The sequence below is a fragment of the Phalacrocorax aristotelis genome, chromosome 2, assembly GCF_949628215.1.
Source record: "Phalacrocorax aristotelis chromosome 2, bGulAri2.1, whole genome shotgun sequence".
Classification (NCBI taxonomy): domain Eukaryota; kingdom Metazoa; phylum Chordata; class Aves; order Suliformes; family Phalacrocoracidae; genus Phalacrocorax; species Phalacrocorax aristotelis.
This window is the reverse complement of record NC_134277.1, coordinates 95,172,949-95,197,364: the sequence shown is the minus strand read 5'-3', so window position 1 is coordinate 95,197,364 and position 24,416 is coordinate 95,172,949. Positions and strand designations below refer to the sequence as shown.

The 24,416-nt window shown below is 38.1% G+C and overlaps 1 protein-coding gene across 5 annotated transcripts in view; it reads right to left on the bottom strand.

Moving 5' to 3' along the window:
* RPRD1A (regulation of nuclear pre-mRNA domain containing 1A) overlaps positions 1-24,416 on the bottom strand; it is a 43,160-nt gene that overhangs the window by 12,163 nt on the left and 6,581 nt on the right. Inside the window, exons 2-8 of one of the 5 annotated variants that reach the window (XR_012659106.1) lie at positions 19,930-20,059; positions 19,127-19,233; positions 18,948-19,042; positions 17,850-17,976; positions 17,576-17,751; positions 15,780-16,392; positions 14,407-15,733 (exon numbers count right to left, since the gene is read on the bottom strand). Coding sequence is in view for 4 of the 5 variants with exons in the window: in XM_075084399.1 (XP_074940500.1) it covers positions 14,445-14,501; positions 17,576-17,751; positions 17,850-17,976; positions 18,948-19,042; positions 19,127-19,233; positions 19,930-20,059 (692 nt within the window). In the remaining variant the exon portion in view is untranslated. Of the gene's footprint in view, positions 1-14,406; positions 16,393-17,575; positions 17,752-17,849; positions 17,977-18,947; positions 19,043-19,126; positions 19,234-19,929; positions 20,060-24,416 lie in introns of those variants that run through there. The other 4 variants (XM_075084401.1, XM_075084399.1, XM_075084400.1 and 1 more) reach the window with 4 other exon arrangements.

Below are 24,416 nucleotides of genomic sequence, written 5' to 3'. Positions count from 1 at the left end.
TGTTTTGCCATGTGCTTCTTGCATGTCAGTATGCAAGTACTTAGGTATATGTTCACCAGGTACGTTACCCTGGTTTTTTTTATATGACAGACACTCCAAACTGCCCTCTTATTCATAGAAAATTCACTCTCACAAACTTGATACCGTTTTAGATTTGTATCAAAGGTTCCAGAGAAAAACTTATGCTCTACTTCCATTTGTACAGGCTAAAATAAGAACCTAAAATCTTTTAAAATGCTGTTTTTCCCTACAATACCTCAGGAAAGCAGGGAAGTATGCGGCTTTATCAGATTTGATGTCCAAAATGCAAAATAATTACATCTGTCTTATTTTGCTGGTGAGCTGCTCCAAATTTCCTGGGAAAACAAGACCTGAAGTAGCAATGGAGACCGTACTCTTGCTGCAGAAAAGGGCTTATCATTGTGGCAAATTGAATTGAATACAGATTGAATACACATGGCTTGTAGGGCAATTTAAGAACTTTTAAAATACTTGTCCATCTCTTCCCTACTTGTTCAGTAAGCTCTTAGGACTGGTCTGTCCATAAGCTCATGTTTCCAGATCTCTCATAAACACGAAGTTTGAAAGAAAAAATAAAACTGAACTACACCTAGCACCTGACAACTGGGACTTCCATCAAGGGAAACAAAACCAGCAGGTCTGAACCTGCAGCTGAAGTTCAGTCAAGAGCTGTAGAGCGTTTATGAAAAACAACATAAATGCCCTCTGTGTATATGTTTCCAGCTTGCTATGAGATAGAGGGCTCGAGTATTAGGCCTGGATACGCCACTTTGCTTTCACTCTGCAGTCCAACCGTCATGCAAAAGGGTAACGTCTCCCCCAAGCAGGAGGGGAAACATGATAATGAACAGCATTAAATCCAAGGTACATTTATGGTAACTATGATTTAACAATGACTTATAATAAAATCTAAAGACTTGCACCCAAACTTAAGATACTTTCTTAAAGAATGACCATAAAAGTCACCGTGCATTCAATATTTTTTTTTTAAAGCGCTCACCTTGTAAAGCAAAAGGTAATTTCTCTACAAGCACTCTGAAAACACACCTGCAAGTGAAAAAATAACAAGCTAGCCAGGCACTCCAAGCTGAAGGGGCTTAGCACCCCAAAATGAATCCCTCAGTGACCGCCAGCCAGCTCTAGCTTGTCCTTGATATTGCAACAACATAGCAAGAGGTGCCCCTGCTGAGAGGGCACATCTGTCCCCCCTTTCACAGCTAAAAAGAACAACCTACAGAACCATGCTTTTGCCACTGTTCAGGGAAAGTGACTTGTTTGCAGCTACGTTACCAAGAAGAGTCAAGACAATGGGGCCAAGTAAAAGCAGCAAAAAAACCCTCCCCATAATCATTCATATGTAGGTTGAAATCTGCAACTGTAGGGCGTATTTTGTCACATTTCCAGATCAACTGAACTTTGGAGGAGAAAGTTTATTGTGCGACATGGCAAAAGCTTTGTGATGTAGCATAAAAGCATGCTGGGTACTCAGATACTTGAAGAAAAAGTAATGTTAAGCACATATGTGCCATGAAAAAGCGGGCAACAATTAAGCATGTATGCAGCAGCATAAAAGAAAGCTTTTCTGCCATCAATCATTTTGCGGGCTGTGCAGAACCATTTTAATTTAAGTTTGGACCTCGCAGAGTTGTCAGAATTGTTCAGGATTCCTCCTTCCCACTGCAGCACGGACAGCCTGCCTGCTGTCCCTCACAACAGTTTGTGCAGTCATGTTGTTCACTAATGGTTTTGTTTTTATTGGAGCTCTAATGAAATCCAATATTTTCCTGCAACTTTCTCCTACTGAAAATTGGGCACTGGCTCACATGCAGAAAATTTGTTCTAAATCTTAAATCACATAACAAAATTACAATTTCTTAAATTAAAAAATACATATTTAAATGCTAAGCCTTTATCAATTACATTGAAAGATGCAAATCTGAAGTCTGTGCTCAGCATTTCATAACTCACACTGACTAAAGCCTAGATTATACATCTAGGTCTTCATTACTTTTGGTGTTTTCAAGAGTAGCTTCTGTAACCTCTCCTGCTCTTTTAGTTATTACCTAACTGGATGTTAGCTATTCAAGCACTGGAAGACAATGAATACTTATAGGTAACTCCAAAACCGAAGTTCAAGTGATGAAGATTATTCTACACGCCACATACAAAATTGCCTTCAAAAGCCTAAGAATTCCTGCTTCCTGTTTTAACAAAAGCATAAAGTTAAAACCTACAGCTGCTATTGTGTACAATTTTTCTAATCATGTTGCATGAAAAGAACATTAACTTTCCACTGACTACAGCGGCTGTTATCCAGCATGGCTTCAAGGATTTGGGGCTAGGATATTTGCCAAGTTGTGCATGCATACATAGAGCACAGAGGCCACAAATGGAATGAGATGCTCCTACTCAGTACAGCGACAGGATGCTTCTCTTATCTTGAACTCTAAGATTTGAAAAAAATTATGCTAATCATCATTTTATGTTTTGCATATACATCAAAACAACAATATTCAACTACCTGGTTTGAAAGCACTTGCACGATCCTTTGGAGTCCAATCTTAGTAACACTGACTGGCCTGCTAATAAAGCAGCACCCCAGTAGGACTCAAGGATTAGCACTAAAAGTGTAACGGCTCTACTGCAGTGTGGGTTGAGAATAAAGGAAGAGCTCGGTGTTCCACAAAACTGGCCTGGATTCTCTCCACATAAGGCAGAAGACACTAATCAGCCAGGAGTTAAAAAATGAATTTTCAAGGTGCTTCTTTCTAGAAATACTGAGAAGATGGGTACAAAAGGGGTGCAGAAGAAACAGCCCATTACATTTTCAATGGCATTAAGATGACTTTCACCTACAGGCACTGCAGCAAGACGATGCATTGACAATCCATATAAATTACAGGTGAGAAGCTAGCCAGGAAACCAAAGAAGTCATGGTTTAAAGATTACTTCCTGGAGGACAGCCTAGTCATGTTAAATTTCTTCCTGCTGTCTGTGTTCTAAGACAGCCCTATTACACAAGAAGAAAGCCAGAAAATCAGGAATTATTAGTTCTTGAGAGGAACGTGTTGTCTGAAAACGTTCACGCAGGTTCCCCAGAACCAAACCAGCACGTAGTGACTGTACTTTCTGCTTTGGGTTTGTACCTGTATCACTGTGCTCTATTCCACGATCTTTCAGACTTAGGATAAAAAGGCTTTGAGATAATAATGCTGAGCAACAACACCCGATTTCTTCCACAGATAAGAATATTACAAATAGGAACTTTCCACTCCTACATCTTCAGATAATGCCATAGCTAAGCACAGTAACTGTGTTATAGCCAAGAGAGTCATACCATTACACATAGACAGAATTTAATTGTCTCGACAGTGGTTGCATCAAATATCATCCTATGCCAAAGGATGGGTTTCCTTACTGGAAATGGCACTCAATTAAGTAGATGACCTGTGACAGCAAGCACAAGAAATGCCTGGCTTTCAAGATAGCATGCTAAATTGTTCTGCTGAAGTCAGTGTATGCAATACTAATTACTTTGGTACAGCTTCAGATCTAAATCATTTAAAACTAAAAGTTGTTTAATGTACCACTGGTTTAAAAAACAACAGCAGCAACAAAAATCACCACCACTACCACCAAAAAAAAAAAAAGAGTTTTCCTAGGGCAGAAGGCAAACAATGGGAAAAGAGGAAAACATGATTTACTGCAGTATCTGTCACTTACACCGGTTATTATGGAATCACGGATGAGTGAAAGACTGAAAAGATATGCCTGGAAGCTACCCATTAAATATCAGTTCAACTAAGCCCCCGATTTTTCTGGAATTTCAAATGATTATCAGCGTCTCAGAGGCCAAATACTCCAGAATAAAGCTGATACAATGATGGCACAGCTCACCCAATTTATCTATCAGATATACTGACCTTATAAATAAGCCACTACCTTTTGACCACGGCTCACTATGGCTGATGGATGTCACTTATCTCCATCAGAAAAGTTAACTTAAAATGGGAGATTTTATGATGTTTCTAGAATACACCTAGAATTTAACCCAATTTCACTTTGAACTCTTAGGCAATGAGTAGCACCAGATTCAGCTTCAGCTTCACTGTCGAGTCTTGATGTGTAGGATAGCAAAGATGAGGTGGAGGGAGAGAAAGGAAGAGGAAAATCTATACAAATGTAACATTCACAGTGTTTTCTTACTGACCACGGTTGGAGGAGACAGCAAAATAAATAATAACGCAGAAAAGAAATAAAGCAATGGGTCAGATCACTGGTAGTGAATTTGGATGTGACGCAGGTAACGACTGATTTCCTGTCTACTGCCCTTCCAGAATCATTCCTCCTACTCTGGTAGTTACTAGCAACCTAGAGATAAATCACATTAAGACTTTCTGTGTTTGAAACATTGCCAAGTTTATCACTTGGGGGAGTCATACCTTCTGCTCAGTCTTCTGCCTTCTACCATCTTCATAATCAAAGGGTTCACGCTTATTGAGATCAGGACAACTCTGAGGCTTGTTTTTAAAGAAGTTACAAGGAGCTCAGCACTCCATGTAAAATCCAAGAACTTGTTTACAGGCACAACTCTGGAGCAATATTGTCCCTCTACCTCCTTTGCTGTCTGATGAATGAAGTATTTGGGCCAGAGTAAAATGAACCTTATCCAAATGTTACGGACTGAAGAGAAACAAAGGATGAAAAGAAAAATATAATTAGGAATGGAAAGGGGTAATGAGAACATAGCGTTTGAGGAACTAGAGCGAAGGATGTACTTGACCTCCAGGACCACTCAGTTGTAAATCTTGCTTCTCCAGCCTTCTTCACATTGTTTTACTGCTATTTTTGATGTGCCATTGATGTGCTAACAACAATCTTTTGAATAATGGAACTCAAAGCTCAAATGCTTATCTTCAACTTTCAATTCTGTGTCTGTTCCTCTTGCAATGTACTAACCAACAAAGCAGCCACTACACATTTCCTACACGCAAACTCTGCATGCAGCAGAGCTTTAAAACCATTGCATATGCTGACTGCAAAACTGAATCTCCACATCTGGTTTACAGGAACTCAAAGGTGGAGCAGCATACAAGAATCTGGTTTGGATGTGTGGGGAGGAGGGAAAAAAAAAACAGAGGGAAACATTTAACTTGCAGGAAGATTAAAGGCTTAATTTTACAGTGATTTCTACCTATTAGTTAACACTGGCCTACACTTAAGTACTAGCAAAATAGCTTCAAATGCTTCAGCGCTTGTGCTAAATAACAAAATACTGATAATATTCCAGCCCTCTGGTGCACATCTACTGTAACATCTACAATTATTTTAAAAAGCATGTGGCGTTCTTCCTACTTCTCAGCTTCCTCCCTCACCCTTACTTACAAATGATGTGTGTGCCATGGCAAACCAAGCCAGCTATGGCGAGGGAACTGATCTCTGTTGGACTGAGAAACCAGTCTGATTCAGGCAGATAAGGCTGAGGCCAGATAATGCTGTTAACAGTAACCTAGCTCCTCAGAGTCCTTATTTTGTCCACTAACAAAAATGTAAAATGTATGTCTCTTCTGTCCACTAAATTTTCTGTCTAAAAAGTCACAGTACGTTCCTCTCCTGCATATGCCCCTCAAAAATACCATTCTCACTGGCTTAAAAAGTGAGGTGCTTTTTTGTTTTGTTTTAAATTTGGTAGTGTGAAAGTGTGGAAAAACAAGTAACTAAAATTCCTTTCTGACACTTAGACAACAAAGTGTTCCAAATATTCCAATTTAAATGTGTACTGTCCCATTTCAAATACTGAAGCGTTTCTTCAATTTGAAAAAGTTATGACAGCAGATTTTTCTTCATTTACTTGATGGAGCAGTGTACGCTATTTGATAACTATGCAAAAGGGGTTTTTTAATCAACCACTGAGAATTTAGAACCTGCTGTGAGGTCAATTTCACAGATGAAGAAAATGAAACAGAAGGGTGCTTTTGTAAAAAAACAAACAAGAATTTAATCTAATAGTGAATCAGGCAAGAGAATAAAGCAGCTAGTGATGTTGGAGAAAGCAGCTCAAAACACTGGCTCGTCAGACTAATACTTTCAGCGAAATACTGTCTCAATCCTATTATCACATGCAAATATTTTACACCCTCAATAGTACCACTTATTCAAGATGAGGCAGTGGTAAAAGGATAGTCAGTGAATGGTGAGGCTGATTCCTGTAAAGAAACAGCTAAATGTCCTAACTCCATCCCACTCAGCCCAATTCTTCATCCCACAGTAACTCCCACCCAGTGTGCCCCCTCCAGCTCTCCCATTCCAATATCCCCAATGTCTTCTACGTTGCCTGACTATTGTTGCAGCAAAGAGCAGCGGAGGTCTATGGCTGGTTCCACACCACCCTACACAGGCCAACTGGATAGCAGACTGAGGAGAAGAGCTCCTGAAGCATTCCTTTGGGCCTCTCTTCTATCCACTTATTCACAAAACTAATTTTATCAAACTTTTAAGGAACTCAATTATTAAGGTTGTTTCCCTGCCAAATGAAAGAAGAATTGATAGACTGGCAGCATGGCTGCAACAATCAAGTCTCCCAGGAAATCAAGCCTAGCACAACACATACAAGCCTTCTGTAACAGCAATTGACACTCTCCTCTTCTGCCAATCACTGCCAGCAGTAGCTGAGAAGCATTAGAAAAATGTTTTGCCCTCTCTAATCAAGTCAACTTAATGCACGTTTTAATCTCAGAGATATATCTTCATACTCTATTAGTAGAAGGGAATTCCAAGACAGCATAAGAGTTCATTTACAGGATCTATACATCATCCTGAGTTGTTTCCCTGCATTCTGTCTCCTTACTTCCATCATTTTTAGTCCACAGCATTCCAGATTTTGGCAGTGGAAAAACTTTACCAACAACCCCAAAGTATTCTTTTCCTTTTGGCAGAACTGGAAAACATTGCAACTGTTTCAGCCTGAATGCTGAAGTACATGTACTCTGGCCATTCCTTTGGTCTAGAATTGTATTTTAAGGCAACTGTAAGGATGACTTTACATCCTTATCGGGTGATTGTGAGCACTCCTGTAACAAAGAACAACTTCCAATTCTCCCCAACTAAGGAACTAATTCTCAGCAAGCACCACAGATGAGGAATACATTGTCTCCTCACTGTTGCTGAAATAGCTCTCCCAATTGCCCTCTTACTGTTCCATTATACCCCCCAGAATAACTAATGCATATACCTTCAAGAGACAGTCAATAATGAGCTGGTGTTTTCATACTGTCCTCAACCATGTTTTAATTCATAGCTTCCAAGTTGTTCTCCCCATTTGCAGACATCTGTACTGTACCCCACTACATCAGGGAAATCTAGGTATGAAGAAAATAATCCAGCTTCTAGAACAGCACATTTAGAAATAAGGTGCTAGGAAAAAGAAGTTTGTGTGCATGTGTGTAAAAAACATATAGTCATAAATCTTAGCTTTGAATTCCAATCAGCACAAGAATAAAAACTTACACCAGGTAGCTGTAGCCTCATGTGAAAGCCCTGCAGTTTGTCTCCTCCCATTCCCCCCTCAGCATTTTGATTCAGAGTACAGGCACTGTGTGTGTGTGTTTCAGTATGGAGGTAAGCCTTCCAGATTGGCTTCCCCAGGGAAAAAGGCTATCATTATTCTTGGAGATTAATTTTCAGGATCAGGTGAGTATTAACTAAACTACAGTTGCTACTAGCTGAAAGGAAACAGTATCCAAAACTCTGTATTCCACCCGTGTGCTTTAGCAGAAAGATAAAGACAGTTTTTAAGAACTGGATTTTTCAGCAACAGCCCAGCTAAGAGAAGCATTGCTTTCCCTAACAATTTTCATCTTTTCTCAGCTGGGGCTCTGGGCCTACTGCACCAGGAATTGGCCTATTATTCTTTGAGCTCTTTTTAAGAATCAGGAGTGGCAGATTTTACAAGACATCTGGATTTTACTTTATTTTTTGAAGTAAAATTCCCCAGGTTTACTCTACTTAAACATTGGTGTAAGTATGATGCTTTTGATCTACAAAATTCAGTTTCACTTTGAGTCCTACTGAAAAGTATTTCTGCCCTCTACATTTAGCCTTAGCTGAAAAGATATAGAAGTTACTAACTTTTATGATCTGCTACTTAAGCAATCAGCAGAGATAACTTAAAGAAAAAAAAACCACACTGGAGAGCTACTGGTCAAACAAAAAGACTTCACTACCATATGTTAAAACTCCACCTGTTTGCTGATGTTTGTCTACTTTTCTGTACCTTTATTAAGAACTGCAGATGGAGAATTTATAATTAACAGAAAAGTTGAAGGTGTCCTTCAGATAATCAGTAGCTATTTGAAAGGAGCATACTGACCATAAAAGACGTCCAAAATTTAGTTGTACCACTGCATAACACCATCATGAATTCAAACTTGGGAAACAAAATAGTTTTGGTGCCTGATTAAAGCAGCTCGACTATGAACTCATTTTGATTCAAATGGACTCAACTATTTTGATTTTTCAATTGAATTATTAAAAATAAAATTATCAAAAATAAAATTGTATCTCAGTCATGCAAAATTCCTATGAAATCTTCAATGTTGTTCTTATATTCAGTGATTTTACCCATAACTGATGGGCTTAGTATTAAGATGAATTCAAGCTCTGGGTTTCAATTAAAAAAAAAAGTTGACATATTCTAAACCAAGAACATTCTGCTCCTACTACATTTTTTAAATGCAAACAGGTTTTTGTCATAAAGATATCACCTACACTTACTAATTAGTTTGTGCCCATTAACATTTCTTCCAGTAAGAACTTTTCTTTCCCCTATGCTGATATTAAAATACAACTAATAAAAGGTAATTTATTATTTCATTAACAGGCTCTGAAAACACTTGCTGCCTCAGACTGTTACAGAAGCTGATTAATTACTTTCCCATGCACATGTGAGAGGACACAGCTCAATATGAGCGCTCTGCCCACGATCTACAGTAACGGCACTAGATGCAAAGTTTCTTTAAACGCTGTCTCACAACCAGTTGGTTGTTGTCCACTTGTAGACTTGTTTCCCTGCTGTATACAATTTTTCAAAAAGGTATCAGCCCTGTCTACAAATGCATAAGTGCTACTATGTTCTGCATCACATTTTAAGCAAATCACTTTTTTCCGTCTAACACTACGCTGGTTTTAAGTGGAAACATCAAAAATTTGTAACTGAGATAGAATGAAGTTTGCTTTGTGTTGTTTCAGCAAGGCTGAGAGAAAAAGCAAGCTGATGTTCTAGCCATTTCTCTTCTTTCTCCTGCTAGATCCCTAGAAGCCCCTCCAAGCAACCAGCAAAATCATAACCAGAAATGCAGGACAAAAAAAAAACAACACCCAAAAACTACTACTGGTATAGGTCATAATAAAGAATAACTTGTGTGTGGTGCTTCCTTTTATCTTCGTATAGAAGCTTGTTAGACCAAAAATTATAAAGTTTCTAGATCTTAATGATGGCAGAAAATTTTTCCAAGTGTAACTTTTGAGCATCAGCCTAACGACACAGGCTTTAATTAGGACACAATTTAAAGAGAACACTAAGGAGCACAGCATTTTGAGTCAAACACGATTATCTTCAAATACACATGGGCTTATTTTCCTGCCAAACAACACTACCAGAAGACATTAGCTAAAGCAACAGATTTCTATTCAGTTTGTTCATACAAGTCATCTCAAACTGTGAGCAGAGCTTTCTGATCGCTTCCCTTCCCTTTCCCTTTTCATCCACAATGTTCAGTTTCTTTTTTTTTTTTGAAACTAGATTACAAACTTCGCAGGGCACAAACTGAGTGAGAAAGCCCAATGTTTAGTCTGTGTAGTTACTACCTGTCATTCGAGTGCAGTCTTATCGTTCTGTTTAGAGTTTACAGTTGCTTCAACAAAACAATTCCAAAAGCAAGTTTCTAGTTGCTGGAGGCAGGGTCTACAGTCCTGCTGACTTTGTATTCACAATACAGATTAAAAAACGTTGTTCTTAAAATTTATTAGGTCTAGAGAGACAAACAGAATTTCAAGAAGTCTAAACAGCAACAATATTACTGTGGGAAATTAAGGCTTTTAGAAAAGGTATATTCTTAACTTGAAAAACTACATTGCTACTACTGACGTAAATAGGCACTACCATTTCAATATTTCTTACATCCAGTTCTTATATCCATTCCTTACATCCAGTTGTGGGTTTTTTTCTTCCAGCAAACATCTGATCAAAGCAAAGGGAACACGTGCTGCAGAAAGCACCAGACGAAGTCACTTGCCAATTTACAGCTGTCCTTCAAAAACTTATGAAGCTCTAGATAGAGCACTGATTATTCTGTTTTCAATTTCCCATCATCTCAGATGTTCGTTTGCACAAAAACCGAACCCATTACATACCTGCAAAGCTTGTTCTTCTGAGGATGACACAAACAGATCCACTGATTTTGGTTAACAGTGTCAAGTTTTTGGCTTGCAACAGCCAGGAATGGTCTGTCTAAAAGTCTCATGAACAACAGCAAGTCCTAGCTAGGTAAGACCAGTATCTTCTCTCAGTATTTTTATAATGAGGAGTTCAAAAGGTACTTCAAGGGTATTAGATTAAAGTACCCAGTATCTTGTACTTCCTTTCTTTTTTTCTTTCCTTTCAAATAAAAAGTAACGGGTAAGCTGCAGAGTGAAGGTTAAAAAACCCCTACCGTTCAGAAATAGTAAGGATGAAATTGGTAAAAAGTTTTATAAATACAGAAGTTGTATCATTTTTATTACCCTGTTTCAAAAACAGAGCAACTGCAATGCGACAAGCAATGATGAACTGAAGCAAAAGGTTATCCTTGTTTTACAGAGATGAGCAAAGTACAACCTACAACCTGCCCAATCTGTTAGAAACACCAGGATTTATACTCAAATATCTGGTGATTCAATTTAGAAAGTGGAAGTCTTCAAGTGTTTCTGTTGCTCTGAATGACAACACATAGCTCTGAAGTCTAATACCCTTTCAGGTACAAATTGAGAAACTATGCAGCACAGCATCTGAGGCTGCAGTCATTAAATCACAATATAAAAAAAGGGGGTATTTATTGCTCAAGTACAGAGATGTTATAAGAAATGGGGCAAATAAGCATTATTCTCATAAAATGGATACAGCAAAGAGGAACAAAATGCACCGACTGCTTGACTTTCCTTTGCTCGCCACTCTAGTCCAGCAAATTACTTCTATAAAACTTAAACCTTTACAACTGTATCCCCTGCCACTGAAAAAATGCTCACAGAAACAACCACCACCACGTTTACAAGATAGGCCAGCAACCTGTAAGGATGCTTAGCAAGCCTGCTTCTACTGCAGGTAAGAGATGCAACCTGTGTCTTATTTTAAAAATCCCCTCACATTCTTTAACTTCTAAGTTAATAAACCTTAAGGAAAGATGAGTATTGCAGTATTTGCTTAATTCTCCCCAGTCATCTTCAGGTAGATAATCAAAACTACTGAGCTTATTGAAGTTTGGGTTTGGTTTTTTTTTGTTTGTTTTTAAAGAAACACAAACCCCCCACTGACTATATTCACTAAAGGACTTGCACTGTGCAACTCAACTGTAAGATGAATAGAGCACTTAAACTACATGAAGCATCCCAAATGCTCATTCGAAGCCAAACCATGAGCAGGGACTTTGAACTGATCTACACAAATCTCTAAACACAGTCACCTGTTTCTGAATCATATTCCATTTGGTACAGGGTAGAAAGAGGAGACCTAGAATGAAAAGAATCTATCCACTAGATCCTTAGTCTACATTTCCCTCGTGATACATTTCTCTGATAAACAGTGAAAGTTACTTGAAATTTGCCCACAAAAGAAAGAAAATAGTTCTGGTCAAGGCTCTCCTTTCTTTTTTTATTCTAAAGAAATCCAGAGTCATGCTCCCCTCAGCCAAGGAATATCTGGATCAATTCAAACACCTCTTTCAGTAGAGGTCACATACTCCCTGAACTGGAAGTACTGAACAGAAATGAATGTGATGGTTCATAATGTCAAGAGACCACACAACATGGTCTGTGCGGTATCAGTCACTACTTGCAGGGAGTCTTCTGCTGCCAAGCATGTATCAGAAGATCTTAAATACTCAGAACAGACTTGAGGAGTATTGATGAACCTTATTGCTCACTTCCTGGTATTTCCCAGCTACAAGTTCTATAATCATTGCATTGTTAGCAGCAGGTATAGCACAGCTCAGTTCTAACTCAAGATTAACTTACTGTGGTGCTGCCACATTTAGGGAGCTGTAGACCACATACAATGCTACAAACTCCACCTATAATAAAAAGCCATACAGGATTCATGCTACAGATCAATATTGCTCAATTTCAACCAAAGCTCAGCAAAATACTTTAGCTGTTCAGCTGCAAGGTTATGAAGAAACAAATCCCAATTATTTAAGTGGGCCTGAAAAGTATGAAGCATGACTGAATGCATTACCCTAAGTTCAACTGGCACTGAAAGAAAGAAGCTAGCATAGAAAGGTATAGGTAAGTATAGAGGGTCTAAAGAAAAAAAAGAAACCAGCAAGGAAAGCACTATACCCCACAATAACACAAAGGCCATGGTGGAGGGAAACAGTAGACAATAGTATCAATCCAGTCTTGCACTGAGAACCAAAACATGAACAAGAGGCATGTTATACCCCTGCCATCCCTAAATTCTTTAACATTTTTGCCTGTGCTTGAAACTATTAAGCTGAAACTGGAGAAAGCATAAGGAAGGGGGGGGGAAGTGCCTTTGACTCCAGAGCTGCAGACTAGGGTGACTAATTGCTTGCTGTTTACCTATAAAATCCCATGACAAAATTAAACCCGTTAGGAAGACAAGTCAAGCTATGTTGAGCTATAAAGCTCAATCATGAAATAAAAGTGCGTTGAACATATAATACTCTCTCAACATGCTAAGAAACCAAACAATTATAACCAGATGTGAGTGTAAGGATATGAATATTGTTTCTACAACTGCAGTAAATAAGGAATGCAAGACAGCAACATCATAAATAAAAGTGTCTTAATTAAATCCAAGCTGCTAAAACACAGCCGGCCTCCCAGAGTAGCACTTCCTTCATTAAAATTTTGTTTTAGCGACAAGATGTTCCCCAATTTAAAGTGGTAAGTTCATAGAAACACTATGTAAGAAACTAGGTCATCCAGTATATGCTACGTGTGGCAACGCTACATTTTTCCGTAACAAAGTGAAGATGAGAAGAGGCTGTCTTGTTTTTCTATAAAAAGGTTGTATGATCCCCTGCCCGCACTTGTTAATAAGTTGTGTCAGATTTTGAACTATCAAAGCCTTTATTTGAAATGAGTCCATTTACTCTGTAATCAATGATTGTGGAAAAAGCAAAGCAATATGAAAAATGAGTATATCAAGTACTTCTCGTTTGCATCACCCCTGTATTTTTAAGGCCACGTTAATTCTAGAATGTCTACAGGACAGTCTTTATCACAATGAGATGAGCACACCTGGCTAATAATTTATGTACACCTTATACATAAAATGAGCATAAAAGCTCCTTCTATCAGCCTTCAGTGAGATCAATAGATCAACCAACACTTCTGTTCAAAAAGTAGAGAAGGGGCAGGGAGGTAGGAGGGTGACACAATGATGAAGCAGAGAGGGAAGTAGTAGAAAACAGGAGATTGTATTAGTCCTTAAAGTTCTGAGAAAAAAGGGCTGCTACAACTATCTTTCTGCAAAAAGTTCCATTTTCTCTAACAGAATCACATCTACCTATAAAGCCTGTGCAAGTTTCCATGTACAGCTACAGTACACTGAACTTCATATATTTATACTACTTTAAAACTTACAAAAGTGAAGGTAAAATGCTCTTTAGGACAATCTTAAGTTTGAGAGGGCCTCTAAAGGGGCATAAGAACAGTTAAATACATTTGTTACCTATATAATATGTAAGAAATGTTCATTAATAAAGTGAAAGTTCTTTATTGTGCTTGTGAAGGACAAGTTCTACATCCATCACTTCTCATTTCTGATGTTCATGTACACCCAAGAACTAGAGTGCAAGTTAGAAAGTGAAAGTCTGAAAAAGTCTTGTTTTCACAGCTCTTTCGTTTTGGTAATTGCCGCTTCAATGCAAGTGACACCCAAACTTCTGCATTTGGAATTTCAAATGATTTAACTTAAATGACTTGTGAGTTTTAGAAATAACCATGTGAAAGTTTTAATCTTCAAGACAAAGGAATGACACTGGATAAATACTTATCCATCTCAGTCAAACTCGGTAACATTTGTGAGAATATAGATGAAAATAGCAGAGGTTTGGTATGAGTAGTTACAGAACTGTTTAGTTTTCAAAAACAACAGACAATACAAGATTTTGATTCTTAAATTTATTTTTAGCAGGATGTGTGTACTAATGGATGGTGACATCATTAGAAGATAGGTCCATGTCCACCACCTGCAACAGAAGCTAGACAGATGTTAAAGAAAACAATTTAAAAGTTAAAGGTGACACTACTTACCCAGAGCAGACTTATGAAAGTCACCTACTAAGCAGTATGGTTAGCTTTTAATGCAGACATGATAACTCATAATATTTATCTGTTGTCAATATTTTCTGTCAAGATTTAATGCACACATTACCTTGATTTTGATAGGAATCATGCAATTCTGTTTAGAAATAACTATTAGAGAAACTTATTTTTAAAAAGTACTCATGGAAAGAGTGGTTATTCGAAGTTACTTACCTGTAAATTTTCTTCAGAAGAAAAAATATCTGCAAATTTAGGTCTAAAGCTCCCATCTAAGCTTTAAAGTTAGTAAGAATTTGCTGGGAATTCAAATTCTAATACTGTTAAACCAGGTCAACAGCAGGTAACATTTCTAGATTCCACTAAGAACACAGCCGCTTGTTTCTTACCAAGAAACAAAGGTGTTTGACAAAGCAATAAGGTAGGATCTCAGCCATATACTTACAGATGAGTCATACTAATTCAGAAAGAAATGAAGACTTGATATGTCACAAGCCAGAGACCATGTTATACTCAAAAAAAGTCAATGGCCAGAAGCCTGACAAAGGAAACAAGCTTGTCTAGAACAAATTAATTTCACAAGAAATTAAACTTGAGATGCAAAACCTAGGGACAGACAGTTCAGGAAATACATTCTCAAAGAACCAGGTGACATTTCAAATGAGAAGTCAAGAAGCAAGCTTCAATCTGAAGTATGTGTTTTTACAGTCTTGGGAAATACCAGAGTCCTTGCTTCAGGAAAAAAAAAAATAGATCTGGCCACACGTATTTGGTATTTACATTGGAATACAGCCATTTCCTTAAAAACACACACACAAAAAAAACCCCAAAAACCAGAACAGAAAAATTCAGTCAGCTTGCCCTATAGGCAGTATCATGTAGACATCCTGATCTTACATTTCAAAACTCCAGAATGTTTATCAGCCTGCACTTCCCAAACCAACAGGCACTGCTGGTAGTAAGATAAAGTCACTTCACTCATCTTAACACAAGTCTAGAAGCTTGTTCTGTTCTTTACCATCTCTCAGCTTATAGCTATACCTTGGGTTGACACCATCTTGGCTCACAGTTCTTTATTAGTAACTTGCATTTATACCAGACTGACATTCTTACAGTATACCTCAACATCCTAGGACTTCTGTTTTAAACATACTGCTACAGATACTGAAGACTGGCTCCTGCTTTCTGAAGAAAGACCTCTGGAGCCAGTCTGAAACTGGAAGTGTGCTGTATTAGAATGAGATTCTTTAAGAGTTTAAATAATTCAGCCAAGAAACCCAGTTTTAAGGACCATGACAGCCTGGGAATAAGCAATTGCTTTCTCTTACAGCTGTGAACTCTTTAATCTGGTAATATTGGGAAATTAAACTTTTGTATTTGTTGAAAACCACCACCAAGAGTGGAATCTGTTCACAGCTGCACTCCATTTGTAATTTCTGATTAAGCTCTTTCATTTTTACAGAAATATAAATCTGTCTGAAAGAAAGTCACTTTTGAGCAACTCACTATCCCAGTGGTCTACTATACCTAAAAAGGGTCTAACTGCTGATCTACAAGAAGTGTCTCAAGACAATCAGTCTTACACTAGTACTTTGGGAACTTGTCCTTCAAACACATCACACACACGCACAAAAAGAAGGTAGGGCAGGCGATTAAAAACCCAGAAGCCTTGAGCTTTCAATCTTCCAGGTTCCATTGTGCAGTTGGATCAGTTGCTACTGCAATCACCACTACCGTGCATACCATCTATCTTACGTGAAGTTGGTTGATATTCTTCCCACAGGATAAACACAGTGAAGTTGATAGGAAGAACCTTCATCAATTGCTTTTCTGTGAGGCATAGAGCAAAGGAAGGAAGTCAGGAAATAAGAGTAGTCTAAGAATGACACAACTGATCTGAACAATCACTTCAGATACACTGCGAACAGCATTTTCCTGAGCAAAGACACCACAAAATCTGAACTCAAGTTATAAAAGGGTAAAGAAACCACAGACTGAAGAAAGTGTTCTTGACAGGCCTATGTGACATGAAACCTGAAGAGCAATTATTTTGTGCACCATGTAAGGACTACATGCATATGCTGCCGTCACAGGGTACCGCACATATTCAGCTATCTCCCCTTGCAAAAGGATGCAGCTTCAGTTCAATTACTGTAATACCCACGTTAGTGCTCGAACTTATGCGTCAAAGCTGAGACAAGGGATTTGGGAAGCAACAGACGTGAAACTATTTAGGATATGTGGTATGCTCAGCAGAAGGCTTGACAGTATTATGTGGTTGGAAAGGAACAGAAGACTGGTAATAGTGAATAACTGAATATCTTAGGGGATTATTTGCCCATAATGAGCTGTTCACTCTGCATTCTTTATTAATGATTTGCCCTGTCCTAAGGGTGCTCGTGCTACAAATGTTGCTAACCAGTTGTGTTAGAGGCTGTAAAACCTAAAAATACATTTTACCGAGTTTAATGGATGCTTGAGTCAGGTTAAAAAGCTGTGCTGAATCCACTAATTAAATTCTTATGCTTTAAGTGGCTTCACAAATCTACAACTCCCAAAACGATGACTCTGTTCACAAAAAGGATATTATTAAATAATTTAACACAACTAAGACTTACAACAATGAAAAGATAAAGAAAAGAATTTACTCTATGAAGAATTAAGTTTGTACCATTCAAGGATAAGACTTTCACTGTACCATTAAAACTAAGTCTGTACATATAGTGAAGACCGCATAGGCTAAAAAGCAAAGACAAACACTGAAGTGATTAACAGTTGTAACATTACCTAATGTTGAGCTGGTTTAATAGATTTAGAACACTAGAACACACACACACCCCCACCCCACCCCCCCCCCCAAAAAAATATCTTGTTAAAAATGTGCTGGAAGCAAAGACCTAACAGTGGCAGTTAAATATTTACCTTTGGAGAGAAAATTTGTTTAGACAAACTAAAAAAACATTTGCAAGAACAAGCTTTAGGGAAGAATGGACTAAAACAAAACATTACGCACTTCCAGCTTATGTTCTTTCTCTGCAAGGAATTCTTTTTGACATCGGAGGAAGTCTGACAACATTCGAGTTAGCTGTTTTCTATCATCTATTTCAGCTGCCAACCTGCCATTGTAATCCGCCAGCAACATACATGCATCATCTACCATTTTGGAAAGCTGCTCTCCAGACTCCTTATCTAAAAAGCAAGCAGAGAAAAACAAGTAAAGCATGATTTCATTATATACCTTTAAGTTCTCAGAACTGCATCTCAGTTACTGGATCCCCAACCCTCACCTGTTATTCTGTCTAACAGGGACACATCTTGGACCTCTATAGGCAAAGAAGCTATTCTCTGATGAACTGCTGCATCCCCAGAGGCAGCGTTTTCTAGTTCTTGTAATGCTCTAATGAGATCTGTGGTCTGAAAAAAGCATGCAAGATTGAGAACTAGTTTAAGTAAACAGATCCTAGTACAAAACAGTGTTTCAAAATAAGTTTATGGAATCTATTTGATAGTGATTTTAAAAGCATTTATGATACTGGCATTATAGCAACATTCTACGCCCTCTCATACTGAAAACAAAAAACCCTAAGCCATTAATTCTCAGAAAAAACACACTGTGGTGTTCCTAGTTTTAAAGGTCACCTTCCTAAAATAGATTTTTCATTTAAATTCTTGGTATAGGACTACTTATAAATCTTTTTTTGACAGTAGTGATTATTTTACAGTACCTTTCATTTTACTACACATTTTTGAAATTATTTTTTCTTGTAGTTTTGCTTCACTAGGGCATCAGACTAGATCAGTGCACTTCTTTTGGAAGTAGGGCTGATGGCCATTAGAAGCCCAGATGTCTGCTACAGAGAAACATACTGAATTGTGATTATTTGAGGACAGTCATTCCTTGCCATAACAAAAAGCCTTTTGAGATGGGGCTGTACCATAACAAAAAACCCACAAGAATTCTAAGAGCCATAACAATGCAAGGTAGACAAGAACTTTTCCCAACCATCATGATTGCAACAATGAGAAGTATTTTGTTGATAAACCAATAACAATCTTATTCTAATGCATGTGTAACTAGTTGCCGCCCTGGAAACCAAATGAGAGCCTAGAGCACTGTAGAAAGTAATGATGAAATCCTGACTTGGACAAAGCTGAATATATAGTTTATACATCCTGGTTTAGTGTTCTACTGACTGAAGTTACAGCATGCTCAACTTCTTAGCTTCACTTGTAACCTAACATACTGTGAAGAAAAGTTTCAGGTGTAGTCACCAGTGCTCAAAAACCTCATTAAAAAGAAACACAGACCATTGAAAAGCAGGAGTAACTGAAAAGTTCTGTATGAAACCATATGCAAAGACAGAATTTTATAAACTTGCTTTTACCTGTGGAGGGTCAGTGGGAGAACTTCGAGGTGAACAGTTATTTTCATCAACTTTTATCTGTTCATATGTGCGCTTCCTCACCTTCCTGTCTCCATCTAAATGAAAACAAACGAGATCCTGTCAGAGAAATAATATTTCAAACAAGAGACTGAATCTTCATACACACACAAAATACTTACACAAAGCTTGCCTAAGCTGCTCTAATACATCATTTTCATAAACAGACCTTTCTTCCCAGATAGAGAGCACTCGACCAAGGTGTTTCTTACAACTCTCATCAGACTCACTGTTACAAGAAAAAAAAAAGGCAAAAAATCAGCACCAGGTAGAAATACGGCACTGTCATATGATTATCTTTCAAAGAAGGACTTTGGCATACTTTATCAATATCAAAGTATCAGAAGCCCAATAATCTCAGAAAACAACAAAATCCCATATAAAAGAAAAGAAAAAGACTAGTTCAAGATGTCTTAGCAAGCACATAAAAAACAAGCCAACCCCCAATTCTTTCAGTTTGCTTGCTCAATCCATAAATCTGTAGGTCTGCAACCTTATTACACAAACACTGCAAACAGGTTTGTGCTGCTTCAACAGCTGTGTACTATGTGAAAGTAATTCTGTATCAAGGCTCTAGCATCCTCATGCAACGAGATGAATGGCTGCTGGGAAAAAAAAAGTCATGCAACACTAGTAATGAGACATCAAACTGTTGTAGCACATAAATGCAGACTAAAAGCAAGTCTTAATTTAAGGCATAGCTAACAGCTTTCTAACACAAAAGGGACTGAATGCAGATGAATCTACCATGTAACTTCATTCAACATCAAGACCATCCAAGATCAAAAGAACATTGAATAAAGACTTCAAGTACAGAAATAGCACACAAGGACTAGCTGGGTCAGAAAAGATGAACCAAGGACTTCTCTAAATCCCTCTCAAATACAGTACGATGAAGGACACTGCACATGACGGTTTACTGTACCTTGAAACATGCTTGAAAGCCTCCACTATTACTGGAGCAAAGTCTTTTGTAAATTCTGGTCCTTTCCTTTTGCTGTTCTGTATGACATCATTGGCCAAGTACAGGAATGTCAGCTTCCTATTTGCTTTTGCTAATAAAAAGAGTGATAAACAAGAACAATGAGAAATTTTAGTTCCTCCAACTAGTACCTCTTTATGTGCATTTATACTAAACACAAGAAGCCCAAATCAAATATGCTTTTTCTATTCTCATTACTGCCTGCAATGTTTCACTCAGATTTTGTATTTTTAAACATGAAAATACTTTGGTCACCTATTGGCTTTTCTCTCTCTCCTGCTGTAACTCCTTGCTTGGATTCTTCCTCCCTCATAATATGACACAAGTTCCTTCTAGCCCCATCTCCAAAAATGAATAGGAAAAACCATGATATTCCAAATTGTTCTTCAGTCCCCAACTATTTTCAGGTGTTACCCTGAGCACAATGTCATTTGTCCGTTTGGTGACCATCATGCATTTCTTCCATGTACTTCAGCTTCCCCTGGAGCCTGCATAAATTTCTTACACCCATGAAATCCTCTAACAAGGAGCTTCACAGATGCACAACCATTCACGTGAAGAGTCTCCGCCTTTTGGTTTGAATTTTACTCAGTCTCATTTAATCACCCCTCATTTTTGCATTTGGCAAACTGAACAATCAATCCCTATTTCTCCATATCACTGTGATATTCCCCTCCCTCATCTACTAATCATTAACACTCATGTGTTTTAATGCAGCTGTAGTATCAAGAAAACATTTTCAAGAATCACTTTCAGGCTGCCGTGGTGTTTCTCTTCAAGCATCTTAAGCATTTTACCCCCTTCCCATTAACATGCAATATGTTACAAGCTTCCAATTTATAAGTTGCCTTTAAAAAAAAAAATCTATTGTGTTTTCTAAGTGTTCCTACTCATGTTTTTCATTTACCACATTTCATCTAATCTTCATCTTCTATAGGATTCTCTGAGCTGCAACTCTTACTGCAACGCTTCTAATCTTGTGTTAACACCAGAAAAACTTTCAATATCCAATACCACCACACAGTCTCAGTATGCATGCTCTGACTTTAAAAAGTGGCTTCTCTTGAAAGAGAAGATGTAGGTGTTTTAATCCTCAGCAATGTAACTCATTTGTGACAGACATCAACTTCCTTGTTTCCAACATGTAACCAAATCAACTGAGCTGGTAGACAGGAGAGGTATGCAGTGCCGGCAAGTCAGGTGATGCTGATTCTCACAAAGCCTAGACCTTATCCATTCACTAGAGTGAACAGATCAATACACTGTGTTCAGAAAAAGCATGCTAAAACCAAGAAAGTCGCTTTCAAGCTTATTCCCTCTAGTATTACCTTTTCAGCTTCCTACTACAATCCAACAGAAACAAAGCTACATTTAATGAACAAAAATCCTCAAAACACTATTGAGCTATCTGTAGCTTTGGTTAGAAATTCAGCCAATGTTCTACCCTTGTGTTCACAAAGAATATTGTGAAGTAGAATTTAATTCTTCTTGCTGTAAGAATGCTCTGTGCAAAATTCTAAAGCTAAAAATTACACCTACTCTCAAGAAGTGTTCTCTTTCACTTCACAAATCTTCAGGAGTTACACACTGGCCTACTACTGCTCGGCCTTACATACAAATGCAATGTCACCTTTAACGCAACTGAGGTTGACAACTCTGAGCTGAAAAAACCAGAAGTGTTCTATTGCTGCTATGACTGTAAATTAACTGTTTAAGTCTGAAATACAAAATTAAATTCCAGACCAGATAGATTTGTTCTGAAAAAAAAATTACCTGTGTAAAGCACCTCTCTTCAGCAGCAGTGGCAATAACTTTTCAGCCCTGGGTTTTGATATACCTCAGAACACCAAAATGGATCAAAGAACAGTTAGACTATTTATAAAAGTGCCCTCAACGCAAGGCAAGGCTATTGGCAAAATCACTTTTACCATCAGAAGCAAATGGAAGAAAAAAAGTATGATCTTAGGTTAAAGGCGGCACATAGTGCCAGAGTGTATAGCGTTAGAAGTAGCTAGCCCACAGTAACTCTGGTACACTAACAATACAGTCTGCAAACATAAAGCTGCTAAGAGATCATACATGTTGGACTGAGTCATCTGTTCAGAAGCTCTGTGTGGTGTTCATGTAACTCTTCTGCTTGTTTCAGTTAGATTTACCATTTACCTACCAAAGCAGTCAACGCAGCTCCCTGAAGTGCTACATTCTGAAATATTTTATCAGGTCAACAGTGCTGACTGGTATAAAGGCCATGTAAGCAGATTACTCTTAAAGCATCCACAATGAGACTAACTTGGATTGGCACCTCACAGTTGAAACTACATCTGCCTCAAAAATGTATCTGTATTTAAATGCCAATGAAGACTCTGAGTATTCATGGTATTTCACCTGCAACTAGCATCATCAGGCATCTACGATGGTGAGACTTAGGATCTTCACCCAAGTCTTAGTTTTCTGCAATCTGTACTTCTTCGGAACACATACTTGTTAGCCTGGCCTGGTTATTCCTGGTTCTCTACCAGGCCAATATAGATGCCCTGACATTGTATGCCTGAGCCCATAATACTGAGGGAACTCTAATACTGAAAAACCACCACTTTAGTGTAAGAAACTATTATCCTTGGAAGGCAGTAAGCATGTGGTTTTCACCGAGGCTCACTCTGGCAATCAAAGCTAGCATAATCACCCATATTTGTCTTCTCCAGGTTTACCTCCTGGCATGGGAAACTGAGCTCCCAAGATTGCTCGAAGCATGCCCATTAGTTTCATGCTGTTCTACACCTCTTCCCTAAAGCCAAGAGATATTTGCTGTCACAGACAAAGGAAGAAACTACAGAGAAACACACAGGTATAAGGGATTTACATCCCACTACAAGTATATAGACTATTGACCCATCTGAAAGTGTTAACATCAGGCTTTAAAATTTGACAGGCCAGATCTGCTATGCCAACTGACCTTGAATGAAAATATCATTTAACAAGAGGTTTTCAGAAAGTGTGCATCAGTAGGTTAAAATCCCACAACAGTTATCAGCACTAACCAGTTCCTTTTCTACTAAACTTCTCTAATATGAATTCAAATAAAGATTTGACTCAATTGGTTTTTAATTACATTAGTCTACATATACGCAGCAGAGCACCTAAGAGTCAGCATTTCTCCCAAAATCCCTGGGACACTTCCTATGTCACGACATGCTTCATACCTTTGCATAAGAAGTTACATGACATCTTTGTAAATATTTGACAAGCTTTCAAGCTTTTTATTACAAGACCAAACTCATCTTTTGTAAGTCAAGCAGCACTGAAATTTGAGTTCACTGACAATCACTGACCCTGCACACCAGGAGCTAACCTGAGTTTTTATGCAAACTGATTAAGTGCAGCATCTTTGGTAACATGACTGAAAGTGTATCTGTAAAAAGTCACTTGAGAGGCTACTGCCAGAAAGGGCAATTCAAAGATAATACAATCCATAAAAGGCATGTTGTACAACAAGCACTTAGTCTTAAAATTCATTAACCTTCTGTTATGAAAAAGTTAAACTAAGTGTTCAACATTGCAGTCACTTGATTCTCCTGGTGAATTTTACCAAGGTTTGAGAACTGCTGTGTTTTCTTTTCAAAGAGGGGAATGAAACGGCCTATAAAACATGTATTCAAGGTTTGCGGGTCCAAGTATCTTGACTTCGAGTTTGGAGGCTAGTAGACAAAGGGAACAGCATACAACTGCTGCTGGGAAAGAGGGCATCAGCATCAAGTTACTAAGGGGATGCCAGAAAGTTGGTCACAAACCAAGGAAGCATTCCAACATAATTACTCTGCAGAAGCTTCCTACTGCACTTAGTGTATCCTGAATTACCTGGACATGTGAAATAAAGCCTTTTCATTGCCTAGCCTGGCTGGCACAATGCCAAGATAGATACGCACTGACAGCAACAACAGTTTTAGGATAGGAAAAAGACACTGAACTTAGGTATTCAAAACCAGAATGATGGAAGACAGATAGGTACAGGTAAGATACCAGGAAACGAATGGCACCGCAATAAATGAATAAAGATTTGTACACACTGCATTCTTTCAAGACTAATACTAGAGTCAACTAGTCAGGCTGGATCACACAATCCAAATGTGACTATTTTAAGTGAAAGATTCTTATATTGCAAATTTGTTGCTCCTAACTGTAGATAATTTTGTTAATCGTATATATAGCAAATACATTCCTCTAACTTAACAACTCATGTTCGTCTGATGTTCCTTCTGTTGGTTGATCACCAACCCTTTTTGCATAGATGAGAAGATTAACATGGAGGTGCTTGTGGGTACCTTCTGCTTATCCATGTGAACTATCTTACTGGCCTCCCCAAGATCACCTACTAACCAGTGAAATCAGTAAGCCATAGTGTTGTTTGTTTTAAGATAATAAATAATTTGTTT